At 37.7% G+C, this 21,344-nt stretch overlaps 1 protein-coding gene across 13 annotated transcripts in view; it reads left to right on the top strand.

Moving 5' to 3' along the window:
* The window catches only part of IFT88 (intraflagellar transport 88), a 148,087-nt gene that overhangs the window by 79,766 nt on the left and 46,977 nt on the right, over positions 1 to 21,344 (top strand). For all 13 annotated transcript variants that reach the window (XM_090273698.1, XM_090273692.1, XM_090273693.1 and 10 more), the window contains 6 exons: positions 480 to 579; positions 6,466 to 6,552; positions 11,243 to 11,429; positions 14,975 to 15,083; positions 16,695 to 16,845; positions 18,860 to 18,975. In XM_090273698.1, the coding sequence (XP_090129824.1) occupies positions 480 to 579; positions 6,466 to 6,552; positions 11,243 to 11,429; positions 14,975 to 15,083; positions 16,695 to 16,845; positions 18,860 to 18,975 (750 nt within the window). The remainder of the gene's footprint in view (positions 1 to 479; positions 580 to 6,465; positions 6,553 to 11,242; positions 11,430 to 14,974; positions 15,084 to 16,694; positions 16,846 to 18,859; positions 18,976 to 21,344) is intronic.

Raw genomic sequence — 21,344 nt, 5'->3', positions numbered from 1 at the left:
TGGGAAGGCCACCCTCCCCTCCACACCCCCACTCTTATTAGGGATTTCTGGACCCAAGGGTAGGTAGGACGACGACCATGTCCAGCTTGAAGCAGCTAGAGGAGCTCGAGACCTTCGCCCATTGTCCTTTATAAGATTATAAAGGGTCTTAAGTCTGAGAGGGAGGGATTGTTATTTTTTATTGTTAAATTAATTATTAATTAGTTAATTAATTATTTTTGAAAAAATAGAAGAAGAATATATGAAAGCGTGAAGCCAGAGAACTTGTATGTACGACCCATGGGCATGGACTTGGTGTGGGGGGATTGCTGGGGGAGGGGTGGTGCTGGGCAGAGGGGAGCAAAGGGGAAAAAATTGGAACTATTGTAACAATATAATCAATAAAATATACTTAAAATTTTTTTTCAATAGTCACATTTAAGGAAATCAGCAACAACATAAATACACTAAAACAAAATAATATTTTTTCCACTTTATAGGTGTGTGGAAGTTGTGAAAGCTTCTCAGTACATAGAGCTAGCAAATGACCTGGAAATAAACAAAGCAATTACATACTTGAGACAGAAGGACTTTAACCAAGTAAGTTTTAAAAATTAGACTATATTTCATATATTAATTTATCAAAGCAATAATGTTCAGAAACTCCTTTTTAGAATAATGTTACCTCTGAATATTCTGAAGTTGAGTGATTTCTGTCTGAATGTAATTTCCATTAGTATAGTATTACTTTGTTTGACCTGTTTGTTCTGTTTCTTAAAATGTAAATATGATATCACTGAATATAGGAAACTAAGGAATAACACAAACAAATGAACTAAGTAGAACAAGGAACAGAATAACAGTTATTGGGGGGAGGGGGGAGGGAGAAGGGAGAGAAGGGGGTAAGTAAGGGAAGGGTTTAATCAAAGAACATATATAAATGACTCATGGACATGGACAATGGGGGGGGGATATGATTGTGGGAGAAGGGGTGGGCTGGGTTGGGGGGACCAATGGGGAAAAAAATGGGACAGCTGTAATTGAAAAACCAAAAAATAAAATTAAAAAAATAAAGAAAGCAAAAAAAAAAAAAATGTAAATGCTTTTCATGTAAAATGTGGTCGGTGTCTGAATTACTAAATCACGTTCTAGCCCAGAGATCGACTTTCCATAGATATTTTCAAGCTGCTGCCTGAACCTCTAAGGTTTTTCAGAATTAGGTATTATGTGTAGGAGAAGGAAGACCAGTAGTCAGAATAGCAGCCTGAGGCTTCCATCTACTGTTTGCACCATTACCCCTTTCCTCCTCTCTGTTTTATTTGGTTTACTCATTTACGTGGCATTGGGCCTAAAAGAGTCCCACTGACTACACAGTTTCAGAGCCCTCCAGGACTTCTCACTGCTACTATGGCTTTCTTACTACCTTGGGTAGAGGTAGAACAGGTGAGAGACATAGTTGTGACAAAACCAAAAGAATAGCCCTGGCTGTAGGTGGCTTGATTGGTTTGAGCATCATCTTGTACACCAAAAAGTTTTGGGTTTGATTCCCAGTCAGGACGTATACCTAGGTTGCAGACTCAATCCCAGGTCAAGGCATGTATGGGAGGTTTTGTTTGTGTGCGAAGTACTTTTATAGGTCACAAAATAGAAAAAAAAACATGTTTACCAATTTTCTCAATACTTTTCTTTAATGGTCTTTTTAAAAAGGTTTAATAATATCTTACCATAGTTCACAATTTTAATAACAAGTAGTTTACCTATGTTTTAAGAATGTAATTCCTGCTTTCTTTTCAACACGGCTGTCACATACTAGGGAGCAGCTTTCTTTTCCTCTCATGTCACTTCAGAGTTTAATAGCTGTGTGTTAATTCCTTTACACATGCCTTATGTTTTAAATTAGCACATACGTTTGTAACACAATCCAGAAGTAAAGATGAAAACATCTCAATTCTTATTCAAAGAGAAATGCAGTTTATAAACTTACATAACTAGTGGCTTTTACATGAATAGTATGGAGTCTGAGTGAGGGATCAATGAGGTGACTTCCACTGGTGAGTAGTACAAGCAGCAGTCACTTGTGGTGTAAGTTTTAGGGGCTTCTTGGCAATTTTATAGATTAAATGAGAAAGAGGATCTCAAAAGAGAGGGCATGTTTGGATTTTTTTCTTCCAGAGTTTACTTTTTGGAGTTATAAAATGCTGGTCTAGAAACTCCCAACAGTTTTAAAGTAATCAAAAATCCTGTAAAAGTATAATTATTTATTCATATTATAACCAAGGTTTATGGAATGTAGTATGGTACTTTATTTGAGGTCAGACTTGAACAGTGTTCAGGCCAGACATTGTCAGGTATTTTCAATACCAATAGCTGGCGGCCATTGTAAAAGCTCAAATAGGATTTTTGCATGGACACAATGCTCTCTGAGAGCAGGAGGCACCATGAGGCCAAGCATTTTCTATTCAGTAAATGCATTTGGAAGCAAGAAAGTGGGGGTCGGGGGGATAGAAAGAGGGAGGAAGGAAGGGGGAAAGGAAGGAAGGCCCATCATCTTTCTCTAATTCTTTCCCCCCAACCCTGATATTTCTCAGTAATTTCCAGGTTGATAACTCATTCATCTTCCATGCAAGTGTCTGACCATTCCAACTGTCCTGTTTGGTTACAATTATCTCAGACCTCCAGGTGGTTAAAAGTGTACTTTGATTTCTTATGACCTGAAAATGTATTGGCTTGGCCAAAAAGTTTGTTTGTTTGATTTCTATAACATTGCTCTAATAGCGCTTAGTTGTCTTTAACTTCATTCAAGACAGTTTTGTTAGATTGTATTGTGACAGCTGACATATCAATGTGCATTAAAAAAATTACTAAAATTGGTGAGTTTTTGTGTAGCTGTTTTAATATTGAAGATTGAAGAAAATATGCAATATTTTTTGGCATATTACACTTTATTATTTCAAGAAAGGTAAAAATATAACTGAAACGCAAAAAAAAAAAGACATGTGTAGTGTATGGAGAAGATGCTGTGACTGATTGGGTATGTCAAAAGTGGTTTTTGTGCTCGAGATTTCTTACAGGATGATGGACCACAGTCAGGTAGACCCATTGAAGTTGATAGAGATCAAATCAAAACATTAATTGAGAACAATCAATGTTATACCACACGGGAGATAGCTGACATACTCAAAATATCCATATCCATAAAGCTATTGGTGAAAATAAAAAATGTGTCTTTTATTTTATGGAAAAAACTGTAGGGACTTTCTTGCCAACCCAAAAAGTAGTCTTTTTGGATCTACTTCAGATCATTTTTTGGAATACACCTAGAATTATTTTCTGTCATCAGTTCTGGAAAATTGTCAGCCACCAGTCTTTCTTCCCTTTCAGGAATTCCAATTATGTTTATATGAGATTTCACTGTGTTCCTCTATGTCTCTTATGTTTTTTTCTAAGAATATTTTTTAGCCTTTTAGTTTGCTGTATTTATTTTATTTAGTTGGAACATTTTCTGGGATCTTGTTTGACCTTTGAGTCCCAGTTGCCTCAGTAGCTCTCCAGAGTCTTCAAACAATATTTTAGGCCCTGACTGGTGTGGCTTAGTGAGTTGGGCATCATCCCATAAACCAAGAGGTTGCCCGTTCAATTCCCGATCAAGACACATGCCTTTGTTGTGGGCCAGAACCCCAGTTGTAGGCGTGTAAGAGCAACCAATCGATGTTTCTCCCATGCATCTATATTTCTCTCCCTCTCTTTCTCCTTCTCTACCCATCTTTGTAAAAATAATAAATAAAATTTTTAAAATATATATATATTTAGAATTTTTATAACTTCTTATATAATTGTTCTCTTAGGGAGAATGGCCTTCTATGGGCTAGTTTCTAATAGCCAGAAGCAGAAAATCTAGAATAATTTTTAAGTATATTTTATTGATTATGCTATTAGAGTTGTCCCAATTTTTTTCCCCATTGCTTGCCTCTGCCCAGTGCCCCAGTTCCCTCCAGAAGTCCCACCCAACCTTATTCATGTCCATAGGTCATGCCTGTAAGTGCTTTGGCTTAACCCTTTCCTGTACTATTCTTAACTTTCCCCTGACTATTTTGTACCTACCAATTATGCTTCTTAATCCCTGCATCATTTCCCCATTTCTCCCCGTTCCCCCTCCCAGCTGATGACCCTCCAAATGATCCCCATACCTGTGATTCTGTTCCCATTCTGATTGTTTGCTTAATTTGTTTTTGTTTTTATTTTTTAGATTCAGTTGTTGATAGTTGTGAGTTTGTCGTCATTTTAGTGTTCATAGTTTTGATCCTCTTTTTCTTAAATAAGTCCCTTTAACATTTTATATAATAAGGGCTTGGTGATGAACTTCTTTAGATTTACCTTGTCTGGGAAGCACTTTATCTGCCCTTCCATTCTAAATATTAGTTTTGATGGATAGAGTAGTCTTGGTTGTAGTTCCTTGCTTTTCATCACTTTGAATACTTTTTGCCAGTCCCTTCTTGCCTGCAAAGTTTCTTTTGAGAAGTCAGCTGACAGTCTTATAGGAACCCCTTTGTAGGTAACTCTCTTTTTTTCTCTTCTTGCCTTTAAGATTCTCTCTTTATCTTGTACCTTTGGCATTTTAATTATGATGTGTCTTGGTGTGGTCCTCTTTGGGTCTAGCTTGTTTGGGGCTCTCTGTGCTTCCTGGACTTGTATGTGTATTTCCTTTCCAAATTTAGGAAGTTTTCCTTCATTATTTTTTCACATAAGCTTTCAATTTCTTGCTTCCTCTTCCCTTTCTGGCACCTCTGTGCTTCGGATATTGGTATGTTTAAAGTTATCCCTCAGGTTCCTAAGCCTCTCCTCATTTTTTTCAATTCTTGTTTCTTCATTCTGTTCTGGTTGACTATTTCTTCCTTATGTTCCAAATCATTGATTTGAACCCTGGTTTTCTTCCCTTCACAATGGGTTCATGTGGATTTTCCTTCATTTCACTTATTATAGCTCTCACTCTTTCCCTTATGCATTTGCCATACTCAATCATGTTTGTCAAGTCTGTGAGCATCATTATCACCAGTGTTTTGAACTCTGTTAGATTGGCTATCTCCTCGTCTCTCAGCTCTCCCACTGGAACCTTGTTCTGCTCCCTCTTTTGGGCCATACTTCTCTGCCTCCTCAACTTGACTGCCTCCTGTATTTGCCTCTGTGTCTTAGGTAAAGCTGTCGCACCTGTTACATTGTAAGGAGTGGAGCCTTAGGTATTCGTCAGTGCAGGGCAACCCGTTTCACCACCTTGTGGTGCTGTATGTGGGGGAGGGGTCTGAGAGGGAACAATGTCACTTGCTCAGCACTCGCCCCTTTTCCAGGTACTTCTCCCGCTTCCCGTATCGGACTGGGGCCCCTCTAGCTGTTGCCGTGGTTGTGGTTCCCAGAGTCGGTGGGTTTGCAGACATTCTAGGACATTGGGGGCCCTCTAAACAAACAGACCCCACTGAGAGACAGAAAGTTTCTTCCACTGCCTCAACCCCCACTGGTTTTCACAATCAGAAACAGTGAGGCTTTATTTTCCCCATTGCTGAAACCATGAGCTTCATGGTCTGGTCTGGGACTGGGATCGCTCCTTATGTGTCCCTCTTGACTTTTATGATGTATGACTGTGCTTTTTGCTAGAGGACCACAGCCACTGCCTTGCTGCCACCACTGCCATACTGCATCCTCTCTGCCCCTCCTACTTTTCTGGATCAGTATTATAGTATTCCCTCACTTATTGCAGGCATTACATTCCAGACCCCCACCCCCCACCCCGTGAAGTAGGAACCTTACATATTCTACACTCTTAAACCTACATAACTTTAACAACATACGTATATAGTACCGCAAAATCCCGCGATATAGGAAAAATCTATGATAAATAATTAAATATAATATTTTTTAAAATCCCGCAATACAGTGAGGCTGTGATGAGTGAACTGTGATACAGAGAGGGACTACTGTACTTCTTTATATCTTTTTTGTTGGACTTCCATACAGTTTGATTTTCTGGTTGTTTTTAGTTTTCAGGTAGTTGTATTTCTTCTCATGGTTGTGAATGGAGGCGAAGCTTGTCTACCTATGCCTCCATCTTGGCTGGAAGTTGAAATTCTAGAATTATTTTGCAAAGAGCAAATTGGATCATGTTTTTTAGGTACAACCTTACCACCTACCTCATTACGCAGGATTATGTGTCACAAGACTCACAGGCTTGATGTTTACTCCTCTCTTCAGCTATATACCCGTTAAACCCATCTATTGTGTTCTTAATTTTAATATTGGTATTTTTAGTGTTATTTTATTTTATATAAATTTTAACTTTCAAATGAAATTCTCATCTTGTTGTCTGTTTTCTTAAACATATTAATGCACTGTCTTTTGTTCATCCCTAGTCCTACACTTCAGATATTAATCTTTCCCAACTGTAAGCCTGAACAGTCATATTACAATTGTAGTAACTTTTAAGTATTTAATTTCTAGGCTGTAGAGACCTTAAAAATGTTTGAAAAAAAGGATAGTAGAGTGAAAAGTGCAGCTGCAACCAACCTCTCATTCCTGTATTATTTGGTAAGTATTATGTTTTTACTACTAAGAGTTGATAATGTGGTATTTTCATGTTGCTAAATTTCGGCCTGCAGCGCTGACCTAAGAAGAGGCTCCAGAGCAGACATGCAGAATGTCAGTGGAACAAGGTCATAACAGTTCTGGGCCAGGGACTGAGTTTATGGTCAGGAGGACAAGGGAGTGTGAAAAGTGGTGGTAGAAAGCATCACATCAGGGAATTGTAGTGTATAGACCTGGGAGATAAGCTGGAGATACATTTCACTTACATGCTAATAATAATGAAAGTGACATCTTAGGTTATATGAGTTATGTAAAGTCAAGCAGAGGTTGAGCATCTGTGGATGCCAATCATGGGGAATACCAAAAGGCTAAAAGCTCCCTAAAGGGAACATTTTTAGAGCACAGGTGGCAGGTAGGTAGAATAGGAAGGAAGGAAAGTTGGTTGAAAGTAGAGAACATCAAATTAATATACACTAAGTGTTTTAGAAATTCAGAGAAAGCAAATAGCATTTTAATTTAAGGCTTTTGGGGAAGACTCCAGATTAGTAGCATCTTAAAGGTCAGAATATAGCTGAAAGATCAAGCACCCATTTATGATTTAAAAAAAAAAAACAGCAAAATGGGAATAGAGGGGGCATACCTCAACATAATAAAGGCCATATTCAAGAAACTTATAGCCAACATCATACTCAGCAGACAAAAACTAAAAGCTTTTAGTAGACAAGGGTGTCTACTTTCACCACTCTCACTCAACATAGTACTGGAAGTCCTAGCCACAAAATCATCAGATAAAAAAATGAAATAAAAGTCATCCAAATTGGAAAGGAGGAAGTAAAACTGTTATTTGCAGATGACATGATAGTGTACGTAGAAAACCCTATAGTCTACACCAAAAAACTACTCGACCTAATAAGAGAATTTGGCAACACAGTGGGATACAAAGTCAATATTCTGAGCTCAATGGCATTTTCGTACACCAACAATGAAATATCAGAAAGAAAAACTAGGACAAAAATCCCATTTATTCTAGCAACAAGAAAAATAAAATACCTAGGAATAAACTTAGCCAAAGAGGTAAAATACCTGTCCTCGGAAAACTATAGAACACTGAAAAGAGAAAGAAACAAAGGGAAGCATGTACCGTGTTCATGGATTGGAAAAATTAAAATCATTAAAATGTCCACACTACCCAAAGCAATCTACAGATTCAATGCAATTCCTATTAAAATACCAATGGCATATTTCACAAATCCAGAACAAATATTTCAAATATTTATATGGAACCAAAAAAGACCCTGAATAGACTCAGCAATCTTTAGAAAGAAGAACAAAGTAGGAGGAATCACAAAACCCAATATCAAACTATACTACAAGGCCACTGTAGTCAAAACAGTCTGGTACTGGCATGAGAACAGACACATAGATCAGTGGAACAGGATAGAGAGCCCAGAAATAAACCCAAGTCTCTACGCTCATAATATTTAACAAAGGGGGCATGAGCATACAATGGAGTAAAGACAGTCCCTTTAATAAATGGTGTTAGAGGAACTGGACTGCTGTATGCAAAAATGTGAAACTAGATCACAAACTTACCATACACTAGAATAAACTCAAAATGAATAAAAGACTTAAATATAAGTCATGACACCATAAAAGTCCTAGAAGAAAACATAAGCAGGAGAACTTCAGATATCACATATAGCAATATTTTTGCCAATATATTTCCTAGGACAAGGGAAATAAAGGAAAAAATAAATGGGACTACATCAAATTAGAAAGCTTCTGCATGGCTAAATAAACCATCATCAAAATGAAAAGAGAACCAACTGTATGGGAGAACATGTTTGCCAATGATACATTGGACAAGGGTTTTATCTCCAAAATAAATAAAGAACTCATATGATTCAACACCAGCAAGACAAAAAATCCAATTAAAAAATGGGCAAAGGACCTAAACAGATGCTTCACCAAGGAGGACATACAGATGGCACATAGACATACAGAAAGATGCTCAACATCACTAGCCATCAGAGAGATGCGAATTAAAATCACAATGAGATTTACCTCACACCTGTCAAATGCCTACCATCAATAAATCAGGAAACAAGTGCTGGCAAGGATGTGGAGAAAAGGGAACCCTAGTGCATTGTCGGTTGTAATGCAGGATGGTGCAGCCACTATGGAAAACAGTATGGAATTTACTCAAAAAACTAAAAATGGAACTGCTTTTTGATCCAGCGATCCCACTGCTGGGAATATACCCTGAGAATCCCAAATCACCAATTCAGAAGAACTTATGTACCCCTATTTTCATAGCATTATTTACAATAGCCAAGTGCTGGAAACAGCCTAAGTGCCCATCAGTAAATGAGTGGGTCAAAAAATTTAGGACATTTACACAATGGAATACTATGCAGCAGAAAGAAGAAAAGAACTCCTACCTTTTGCAACAGCATGGATGGAACTGAAGAATATTATTCTAGGTGAAATAAGCCAGTTGGTGAAAGACAAACACCATATGATCTCACCTATAGAGGAATCTAATGAAAAAAATAAACTAGGAAACAAACAAGACCCACTAGCAAGGAAACATGGAAGTGATTCGGGGGGCGTGAATAATGGTGGAAATAAGAGTAAGAGACTAGACAAAGAACATGTATGAATGACCCACAGATATGGGCAATGGGGTGGGAATTGTCTGAGGAAACGGAGGCTGGGATGAGTAGAGGAGGGAAGAGGGGGAAAAATTGGGACAACCGTAATAGAAAAAAAATAAAAAAGAGAGAACTATGGACTTCCAGCCAAGGTGGAGGCCTAGACTGACACGCTTCATCTCCCTCCACAACTAAGAAGGAATGCAACTACCGCAAAACCAAAAATAATCAGAAGTTCCAGAAAATAAATGAAAGTCCAGTGTATGAAGTTATAGAGAGGTGGTGCTTGTCTGGACAGGTAGAAGGGGTGAAGCCAGTGAGGAGAGGTCAAGTTGCGGTGGCGGCGGCAGCAGTGGCGATGGTGGCGGGACAGTGGTAAGCACAGACACCTGTATTTAAGGGGAGGCGAGAGTCACCTGGAGAGTGCCCCCGGCTGCAGACCAGATCCGTCAGCTTGCGATTCCAATGCCAGGGAAGGCAGACCCCCATTGCCTTGGACTGTGGGGCCCAGAGGGGGTGGGGACAGAGGAGGAGGCTCCTGGTCTCTCAGCGGAGAGTGAATGGCAGGAATCCATCTTGGACCTACACCCCCACAGAAAATGCCAAGGCGTGGTGAGAAGGGTTACCTGGTTGTGACAAGTGCATGGGTCTCCACCCCCTATAGCGTAGGAGGTGTGACAGCCCCACCCAGGAAGCAAAGATAAAAATGTCAGGATGCCACAGATCATGATAGGGATCCAGGTGACGCAGCTGACCATACAGCAAATATCTAATCTAAGGGATCAGCAGATAGGAAATCTTTCTGAGGCACAGTTCAGAGCTTTGGTTATAAGAATGCTTACAGTCCTAACAGCAGATCTTAAACAAGACAGGCAAGGAATGAAGGCTAGTCTTGTTGAATGAACAAAAACACATATGAAACTAGTGGTGAGAAGAAAACCAGGGATCAAATCAACAAATCAGAACATAGGGAAGGAACAAAGAGTCAACCAGTGCAGAAAGAGGAAACGAAAAGTGAGGAAAATGAGAAGAGGCTCAGAAACCTATGGGACAGCTAGCTATAAGCGGCCCAACATCCAAATCATAGGGTTGCCAGAAGGTGAAGAAGAAGAACTGGAAATAGAAACATCCCCAGTGATGGAGGAGCTGTGGAGATGAAGGTGAAGAAGGGGTTTCGGGGATCTGAGAAGGGGTCACCATTCAGAGAGTGAGTGGCCAAGCATGTCCAGAAGCCACCCAAAGGGGGACATCATGGAGCAGCTGCCTCCTCTGGGTACACTGCCAAGCCACAGCGTGGATCTGGTTCACTGTGGTCAACAGGGACAGTGCAGTCAGGACGAACAAGCAGGTGTGGAGTAGAAGTGAGTGAGGAAAGGCTTGAAACTCAAACATTGCTGCATCAGGCTTGCATCTGATGACCAGAAAAAGACCTGCAGAGAGGAAGGCTGCTGCTTCATATCCTAGAAGTTCTCTTCGGCCAACTCTGGACAAGTGCTACACAGGGGGAAGGGTTCTGGGAACTGTGGCCGCTGGTTTAGCCAAGCTGACATGCTACCAATGGCCACACCACCTAAGAATTGAGAGGTCCATGTAGTTCACATGCATGATGGCAGGGTCCTGATGGAGCACTTGGCAGCAAGACAGAGTGAAGACCATCGATTGCTAAAAACACAAGACCTAGTAGATGATGCACCCAGTTTGATCAGGGCAGACAGACAGAGATGTCTTCACAGCCACTTCAGAGCTTGAGGTTTGGGAAGCAGGGTATGCAGTAAATTATGACATGAAATTTGGGCATTTGAAATGAAACTGCCTACATATAAATAGCGATGTTATTCAAACCATGAGACTGTGGGAATATCAATCATGAAACACTTGGGTAGTTGAAAGTTTTTGATGAGTACAAATCTTTGTAGAATAAGCCTATCAAGACCAAGATATGAAAAATATTTGTTCTGTTTTTCATGTCTGTAATCTCAGAACAGTCAGAAAAAATATTTGATGAACTTCAGAAACTTTGTATATGTTTTGTACTTTAGGAAAATGAATTTGCACAAGCCAGCAGCTATGCAGATTTAGCTGTGAGCTCTGATAGATATAATCCATCTGCTCTTACTAACAAAGGGAATACAGTGTTTGCAAATGGTGATTATGAGAAAGCAGCTGAATACTATAAAGAGGCTTTGAGAAACGATTCTTCTTGCACTGAAGCACTTTATAATATTGGTAAGTAAGATGCGAAATTGTTTTTTTGTTTTTGTTTCTTTGCTTTTTTTTGCTTTGTGATTAATTTTTCTGTTCCCTCTCTGTCTCTGTCTCTCTCTTGCTTAATGAGCTCTAATTCATTAGAAGGAAGAGTTGACTTCCTTGTAACGAAGAGTTGAAAGGAAGACTCTTGGATTATAGGTTATTTTCAATGGAATTAATGATTCAGAAACAGTGCACTTAAAAAATTTGCATAGATGTTGCCATAGTGGCCTCTAAAAGACTTCTAATTTTTATTTCCACCATGGTGTATGAGACTGACTGATTTCCCCAAGTTCTGCTAATACTGCATATTAAAATTCAACTTTTGCCAAAGTGATAGGTAGCAAAAAAAAAATCTCATTTTGTTTTTAATTATGAACAATTCCAAACATAAAAAATAAACAAAAAATAAATGCCGATGTACCTACTACCAATATTTATCAATAATACATTTTAACATTTTGCCACATTTATTTCAGATTGTTTTTAATAAACAAAATGTCACAAGACCTGAAGGCTCACCCCGCCCCCCCATTCCCTTCCCTTCCTGTCTGAGGTCACCTGAAATGAATGCATTCCCCTGTTCATGAGTTTGCAGCATTGTGTATATTGCTCAGTGCAATACTGTGTCTCATCTCAGATTATATATGAAGTTTGTTTTCCAGTTTTCTTCTCTTTGTATTTTTTTAAATAATATTTTATTGATTATGCTATTACAGTTATCCTGATTTTTGCCCCTTTGCCCCCCTCCACCCAGCAACTCCTATTCCCTCAGGCAATTCCCGCACCGTTGTTCATGTCTATGGGTCATATGTATAAGTTCTTTTTTTTCTCTCTCTCTCTCTCTTTCTGGGACATTTGTATAAGTTCTTTGGCTACTTTATTTCCTATACTGTACTTTACATCCCCATGGCTATTCAGTAACTACCTATTTGTACTTCTTAATCTCCTCACCTCTTCACCCATCCCCCCACAGTCCCTTCCCATCTGGCAACCATCAAAATGCTCTCTGTATATGTGATTCTGTCTCTGTTCTTGTTTGTTTAGTTTGTTTTTTAGATTCAATTATTGATAGATATGTATTTTTTGCCATTTTATTGTTCATAGTTTTGATCTTCTTTTTCTTAAGTCCCTTTTACATTTCCTATAATAATGGTTTGGTGATGATGAACTCCTTTAGTTTTATCTAGTCGGGGAAGGTCTTTTCTGCCCTTCAATATAATGATAGCTTTGCTGGGTAGAGCAATAATGGCTGTAGGTCCCAGCTTTTCATGACTTTCAATATTTCTTGCCAGTCCTTTCTAATCTGCAAAGTTTCTTCTGAGAAATCTGCTGATAGTCTGTGGGAGCTCCCCTGGAGGTACTTACCTGCTTTTCTCTTGCTGCTTTTAAGGTTGTCTCTTTACCTTCAACCTTTAGCATTTTAATTATGATGTGTCTTAGTGTGGCGCTGTTTGCATCCATCTTGTTTTGGACTCTGTGCTTCCTGGTCTTGCATGTCTATTTCCTTCACCAAATTAGGGAAGTTTTCTTTCATTATTTTTTTCAAATAGATTTCTGATTTCTTGCTCTTTCTGTACTTCTGGCACCCATATGATGCAAATGTTGGGCCTTTTTCAGAGGCTGCTTATACTTTCCCTTTTTTGGATTATTTTTTCTTCTTATTGTTCTGATTGGTTGTTTCTTGCTTCCTTATATTTCAAATAATTGATTTGATTCTTGGCTTCATCCACTCTACTATTGCATCCCTGAAAAATGTTTTTTATTTCAATTCATGTATCCTTCGTGTCTGACTAGATCTTTTTTATGCTGCTGAGGTTCTCGCTAAGTTCCTTGGACATCCTTATAACCAACGTTTTGAACTCTGCATCTGACAGATTGCTTATCTCCATTTGTTTATCTCTTTTTTCTGGAGTTTTGATCTGTTCTTTTATTTGAACCATGTTTCTTTGTCTCCTCATTTTGGCAGCCTTCCTGTGTTTGTTTCTATGTATTAGGTAGAGCTATTTTGACCCCATCTCTTGGTAGTGTGGCCTAATGTAGTAGGTGTCCTGTAAGGTCAGTGGCACAGCCTCCCCTATCACCGAAGCTGGGTACTTGAGATGCGCCCTTTGTGTGAGCTGAGTACACCCTCCTCTTATAGTTGAGCCTTGGTTGCTATTGGCAGATCAGTGGGAGGGATTTACTCAGGTCAGTCAGCTTCAGGGACTCGCTGTGACCACTGACCACCAACGTCTGCCCTCTGTGGAGAATCAGCTGTGCAGCGGCAGGGTGGAGGTGCTCCACTGTAATCTATGGCCGTCCACTCGGTGCGCTGGCCGTGGAGATCCCCAGGTGGTGCAGGCCAAGGTCAGCCCCCACCTATGTTTTGCCCAGGGCACCCTGCCTGAGCTATAAAGCAATCTGAGATGGCTGCTACTTGTGCTGGGCATGAAGATTCCCAGGTGAAGCCAAGCTGTGAATCTATGCCACCATCTTGACTGGAAGTCACTCCTTACATTTATCATCTTTCATGTCTTGACCTTTCCTCTGATGTTTGAGTGTCCTGCTATGTCCTCATACTCAAAAGTGTGCAGCTGAAGCTGAGTAGGGGCTCCAAGGCATGAATGAGGCTTCCTAATACCTACCACAGGGCCATCTGTCTGACCTGTCCAGGTGGGGACTGCCCCTTGGGCAGGTGAACTTCTCTTCCCTGGAGAGCTGGGCTGAGAGGAGGGGAGGCAGGGGAATTTGCAATTTTACATGGAGTTAAGGAGAGCCTCCATGAGGTAACATTTACAGTCATACTGGAAGGAAGGGCATCTGGCGAAAGAGCACTACTGACAGGGAAGTGGAGAGCAAAGGTCTTCATGCAGGAGGTGGTGTGACAAAGTATATATTTATCCTCTTTATACATTTTAAATACTTGTTTTAGTCCATTGCTTGACTTTATAATTTCTTTTGCTGTACAGAATTTTTCTATTTTTCATACAAATTTTGCTTTTTGAAAATTTGTGACTTCACTTGTTTATTGCATTACAAAGCTCTTCTCTTTCCCCAAGATTTTCCTGTATTTTTTCAGCTTTGTTTTTTCTTTTTCTTTTTAAAATAAAATTCTGATTTATTCAAAATAGGAATAAATTTAAAATGGGAATCTGGATTTTGTTTTCTTCATGCATAGTCAGTTGTCCTGCACCAATTATGACCAGTCTCTTAGTTTAGTCCTCATTAATTTTAAGTGCCCATTAACTCAATTCTGTAACCGAGCCAATTTCTGAACTGTTGATTGTGTTCTGTTAATCTTTTAGCCTAATCCCTTCCCTACCACACTCCACAATCACTGAAGTTTTATATCTGTAGCATATTTTGGTGTCTGCCAAATATTAGTGGAACATCCCTGCCCCTAACTTGTTCTTTTTTTTAAAAAAATCTGTTCATCTTTATTTTCTCTTCTGGATGAAAATTTACATGTATTTAAATGTCTGTTCTGTTACTTTGAAAAAATTCCTTACACCTTTTTTTTTTTTTCTTCCCTTCTTTTTAAGGCCTTACCTATAAGAAGCTAAACCGGCTTGACGAGGCTTTGGACTGTTTCCTGAAGCTTCATGCAATCCTGAGAAACAGTGCCCAAGTTCTGTACCAGATAGCCAATGTGTATCTTATATGAAAAACTTAGGAATCATTCATTATTAATTCATCCAATTTGTGGTTGAGTACCAATTATTAAGTAAGCTTAACTAATGAAGTAATTGATGAGGGTGATATTTCAAAACCTGATAGATTTTATCTGATGAAAATATTATTTGTGTGATACTGTTTTAAAAGATCATTTGCATTGTAAGAGGAATCATTTATAGGTTAATGCTATTATTAATTTTTGGAAATAATCATTGAAATAATTGTTTGACATGTTCAATACTCATAAGCTATTCATTGAACGTAAATTAGGTAGTTTAGAATGTATTAACTGAATTTTGTAGGATATTTTTGAAGCAGTAACTTACTAATTAAAAGGAAAATATTGTTTATTACTGTTTAGTACTACTGATTGAATTTGGGTCATTTATTTATTTCAGCTGACATATAGTTTTAGTGAATATAACTCTCAGCCCTCCAGAGTTGTACAATAATTTATATGAACTTATTCATTGTGCTTACTCAGTAGTCACTCACTGACTGTGGACTCTGCGTGCCATATTTTGTTTAGGACTTGAAGGACTGCTGAAATAAAAACATTGCTCTCCTGTCAGTTCCTTCTGTAACTCTTAGCTCTTTTCTAGTTGTTTTTTCCCCCTGTCCTTGGTTGGAAGAGCAGAAATCTGGTCATGTTTTTAATGTTTTTGTTATTATTTGAAAAACACTTTAATTACTCTCCTTATTTTAAAAATAATAAGCTCTGAAAACATTAGGATTAAAATTTTAAGTGGTTTTTAAAAATTATTTTTTTGATATAAATTTATACAAATATGTTTAGAAAAAAGTATATTATGAGATATACCATTAATAATTTTAAGTACTGTCTTGTATACTTCTGGCAGAATAGATAAACTTTTTATTTAACAAAATTTAGTTTTAGAGCAGATAGCTTAATAGTTATTTCTTTTAGCCTTTTTGTTGTGTCAATTTAATTTCTTTGGAATTGCCAGTATGATCTGATAGTGCCCAGTTCATGATCAGTTTGTACCCAGTCAAGTAATTGATATATTTAAGGCTGTTTGAATACATTTCCTTATTTTTATATTTTTCTTATGATATAACATTTTTCATCATTAATAAACAGGACACTCTTCTTTTTCAAAAAATAGTTTAGATTGGTATATATGTGAACAAGCTATCTGAGGGTATTCAGAGTATCCACTAGGCACGGAGACTACCAAAAAGAACTCTATTTTGGGCTCATAATCTAATTAGGGAAACACAGGAAAATACATTAAACAATTACATATTCTTGTAGTATGTTGAGCATGTTACAAGAGGTAGGATGTTGTATTCAAACATTGGACAAACTTTGGACAATGCTTTGGGAGTTCATCTTAGTGAATGGTAATGAGGCAAAGGAAAAGCCAAGTGTACATATGGAACAAGAGTCCCTTATAGTTCTGCTCCATTTTTCATTCTCATTCTTGAGGAAATTCAGAGTAAATAGTACTAAAGAACACGTTACTACTGACTAAGGAGTATTTTATTGTAATGTTATATTTAGGTTTGCTTATTGATCAATGAATTCAGAAAAACGGTGTTATCCTTAACTGACATTGTCTCAAGATATGAATTAATGGAAGATCCCAATCAAGCTATTGAATGGTTAATGCAGCTGATCAGTGTTGTTCCAACTGACTCTAGAGCTCTTTCTAAACTAGGAGAATTATATGATAGTGAAGGAGATAAGTCCCAAGCATTTCAATACTACTATGAGGTAGGCAGATACTCTTAACTTTCCTTCTACTTTTTAGCTTTTATGAATTGTTATAAAAAAGCAGCAGGCCTTTTAATTTATAAAATTTAGAAATGCATATGTTTTTTAAAAAGTTTTAAGTATATTGATTATGTTGTTACAGTTGTCCCAATTTCTTTTCCCTTTACTCACCTCCACCCTGTATCCCCCTTCTCTCCAGCAATCCCACCACCCTTAGTTCATGTCCATGGGTTGTTGCATATAAGTTCTTTGGCTTCAACCTTTCCTGCATTATTCTTGACATCCCCCTGTCTATTTTGTACCAACCAATTATGCTTCTTAATCCCTGCACCATTTCCCCATTTCTTCCCTTTCCCACTCCCAGCTGATAACCCTCCAAATGATCTCCATACCTATTCTGGTTTGCTTAGTTAGATTTTGTTTTTATTTTTTAGATTCAGTTGTCGATAGTTGTGAGTTTGTTGTCATTTTAATGTTCATAGTTTTGATCTTTTTTTTCTTAAATAAGTCCCTTTAACACTTCACATAATAAGGGCTTGGTGATGATGAACCCCTTTAGCTTTACCTGGTCAGGGAAACATTTTATCTGCCCTTCCTTTCTCAATGATAGCTTTTCTGGATTGAGTAATCTTGGTTGTAGGTCCTTGCTTTTCATCACATTGAATACTTCTTACCAGTCCCTTCTTGCCTGCAAAGTTTCTTTTGAGAAATCTGCTGATAGTCTTATAGGCACCTCTTTGTAAGTAACCCTCTGTTTTGCTCTTGTTGCTTTTAAGATTCTTTATCTTGAAGCTTCGGCATTTTAATTATGTTATGTGTTGGTGTGGTCCTCTTTGGATCTAGCTTCTTTAGGACTCTCTATGCTTTCTGGACTTGTTCGTCTATTTTCTTTGCCAAATTTGGGGAGTTTTCCTTTATTATTTTTTCACATAAACTTTCAATTTCTTGCTCTTCCTCTTCCCCTTCTGGCACACTTATGATTCAGATGTTGGCACGTTTAAAGTTGTCCCAGAGGTTTCTAAGTGTCTCCTCATTTTTTTCAATTCTTGTTTCCTCATTCTGTACGGTTTGACTTTTTTTCTTCCTTAGTTCCAAATTATTGATTTGAACCCTGGTTTCCTTCCCTTCACTATTGGTTTTGTATGGATTTTCCTTTGTTTCGTTTAGCATAGCCTTCACTTCTTCCTTTATGTGTTTGCTGTACTTAAGCATACCTGTCAAGTCTGTGAGCATCTTTAACACCAGTATTTTGAACTCTATGTCCATTAGGTTAGCTGTCTCCTTGTCTTTTAGGTTGGCTATCTCCTTGTTGCTTAGTTCTATCACTGGAACATTAATTCATTCCCTCTTTTGGGCCATACTTCTTTATGTCCTCATCTTGACAGGCTTCTGTGTTTGTTTGCCTCTGTGTCTTAGGTAGAGCTGTCGCACCTGTCTGGCTGAGTATTTCTTCTTTATATCTTTGTTTGTTGGACCTCCGTGCAGCTCGATTTTCTGGAACTTCTGGTTGTCTCTAGTTTTGAGATAGTTGTATTCCTTCTTAGTTGTGGAGGGAGATACAGCATGTCTACCTACACTTCCAACTTGGCCGCAAGTCCTTATATCCTTCTTTTGCATATTAGTTTTTAAATGAATAATTATTTAAAATAAGGGCCTTTGTGGAATGTAAAGTTAGTTTTGGTTAATTTTAGTAAAAAATGAAATAAATACAGGTGCATTTTGCTCTCGAAGTGTGATTTTCATCTTTTTTTAACTTTTTTACACATTTAATTTGACTCAGATTATGTTTCAGTACATTAAAAAAAATTTACATATAGTGGAAAATGTGTCAGAGAAATCTTGTTTTTTAAATCTTGTATAGTTTCAAAATCTTTTAAAGTGCATATGACAGCTCATACTTCCTTATTAAAAAATTTCACACTGGATGAATTAATCCATTCAATAGGTAAAATGCTCAGAAGGTAAATTATGTGTTGCCACTGAAGTTTGTTGTTATGTTCTATATTTTCTCTAGTCATACAGGTATTTCCCCTCTAATATTGAAGTCATTCAATGGCTTGGAGCCTATTACATTGACACCCAGTTTTGTGAAAAAGCCATTCAATACTTTGAAAGAGCTGCTCTTATACAGTAAGTAACCATTATACTTTTATGTTTCACTAAATATCTTCTCGTGGGATTTGATTTAACTTCATGAACAAATATTCATGATTTCCATTTTCTTGTTTTATGTTTCATTTTACTTGGTCTTTATTGTGGTAAATCTGTGTCCTTTTTATGTTAAAGTTTTTAAAGTACCTGCTTTAAGGTACTTTTCTTTATGTATTTTTCTTACCACATCTCAACAAACAAGTGTTATTTCTTTATCAATTATAAAAATGACTATCTCAAAATACTCACAGGTATGTAAAGTACAGCATAGGGAATGTTGTCAATAATATTGTGATAGCTATGCATGGTGTCAGGTGGATATTGGAAATATCAGGGGAAACACTTTGCAAAGAATGTTATTGTCTACTTGCTATGTTGTGCACCTGAAACTAACACAAAATAATATTGAATGTAAACTGTAATTGAAAACAAAATAAAATAAAATAAAGAATAAGAAAATTAAATTTTAAATTGTATTTTTAAAAGAAAAAGAAAATGACTATCTCAGTCCTAGGACAGAGTTTAATTTCTGAAAAAAAAGTTTCAATTTATAATTGATATACATGTGTATTAAAATTAAACTTTTAAAGATGTCTACTTTGTATTTGTCCAAATTTAATTTTAACTTTAAATATAACTTTTGAGTCATTTGAATGATAAAGGAATGCTTAATAATTTGACTGATCTCTGTGTAGAATTTGTATTAGGCAATTAATTTTTAAATTTTTTTAAAGTATATTTTATTGATTGTGATATTACAGTTGTCCCATTTTTTTCCCCTTTGTCCCTGTCCTCCCAGTACTGTCCTTCACTCCAGCAATCCTCCCCTTAGTTCATGTCCATGGATAATGCATGTAAGTTCTTTGGCTTCTCCATTTCCTTACTATTCTTAACACCACCCTGTCCATTTTGTTTCTACCATTTATGCTTCTTAATCTCTGTGCCTTTACCCCCATTCTCCTCCCTCTCCCTCCCCACTGATAAGTCTCCATATGATCTCCATATCTATGATTCTGTTTCTGTTCTAGCTGTTTACTTTGTTTTTGTTTTTATTTTGAGATTCAGTTGTTGATAGTTGTGAGTTTGTTGTCATTTCACTGTTCATAGTTTTGAACTTGTTCTTTTTCTTAAATAAGTTCCTTTAACATTTTATATAATAAGGGCTTGCTGATGAACTCCTTTAGCTTCACCTTGTCTGGGAAGTACTCTATCTGCCCTTCCATTCTAAATGATAGCTTTGCTGGATAGGGTAATCTTGGTTGTAGTTCCTTGCTTTCCATCACTTTAAATACTTCTTGTTAGTCCTTTCTGTCCTGCAGGTAGTCTTATGGGAACTCATTTGTAGGTAACTCTTCTTTTCTCTTGCTGCTTCTAATATTCTCTATCTTTAATCGTAAGCATTCTAATTATGATGCGTCTTGGTGTGGTCTTCTTTTGGTCCAACTTGTTTGGTACTCTATGCTTCCTGGATTTGTATGTCTTATTTTTTTCATTATTTTTTCAAATAAGTTTTCAATTTCTTGCTCTTCCTCTTCTTCTTTTGGCACCTCTGTGATTCGGATATTAGCATTTTTGGAGATGTCCCAGAGTCTTCATATTCTCTCCTCATTTCTTTGAATTCTTGTTTCTTCATTCTGTACTGGTTGACTGTTTATTTCTTTCATATGTTTCAATTCATTGATTTGAACCCCAGCTTCCTTCCCTTTACTATTGGTTCCCTGTGGATTTTTCTGTATTTCACTCAGTTTAGCCTTCATTTCTTCCCTTATGCATTTGCCATACTCAATGAGTTCTCTAAGCATCCTGATCACCAGTGTTTTGAACTCTGCATTTGATAGGTTGGCTATCTCCATTTTGCTTCGTTCTTTTTCTGGAGTTTTGATCTCTTCTTTCATTTGGGCCATATTTCTTTGTCTTCTCAATTCAGCAGCTTCCCTATGTTTGTTTCTGTGTATTAGGTAAAGCTGTTTTGACTCCCTGTCTTGGTGCACCTGCTACATTGTAAGGGGCAGAGCCTTAGATATTCGTCAGTATAGTGTGACCTGTTTCACTGCTTTGTGTCACTGTATGTGTGGGGGAAGGGTCAGAGAGGGAACAATGCTGCTTGCTCAGCACTCTCCCCTTTTCCATTCACTTCACCCACTTCCCGTGTGTGACTGGCGCCCCTCTAGCTGTTGCCCTGGTGGTGGTTCCCAGGGTGGGTGGGTTTGAGTGCATTCTAGGACTGGGTGGGGGCCCTGTAAACAAAACTCTCCTGAGAGACAGGCAGTTTCTTCTACCACCCCCACCTGCACTGGTTTTCACAGCCAGGAACTCTAAGGCTTACTGTATTTTCCCTGTGCTGGATC

This window comes from Furipterus horrens, unplaced genomic scaffold (assembly GCF_987537825.1).
Source record: "Furipterus horrens unplaced genomic scaffold, mFurHor1.1.pri manual_scaffold_4, whole genome shotgun sequence".
Lineage (NCBI taxonomy): Eukaryota > Metazoa > Chordata > Mammalia > Chiroptera > Furipteridae > Furipterus > Furipterus horrens.
Note: the sequence above shows the minus strand (reverse complement) of the source record. Positions and strands in the feature narration are given on the sequence as shown.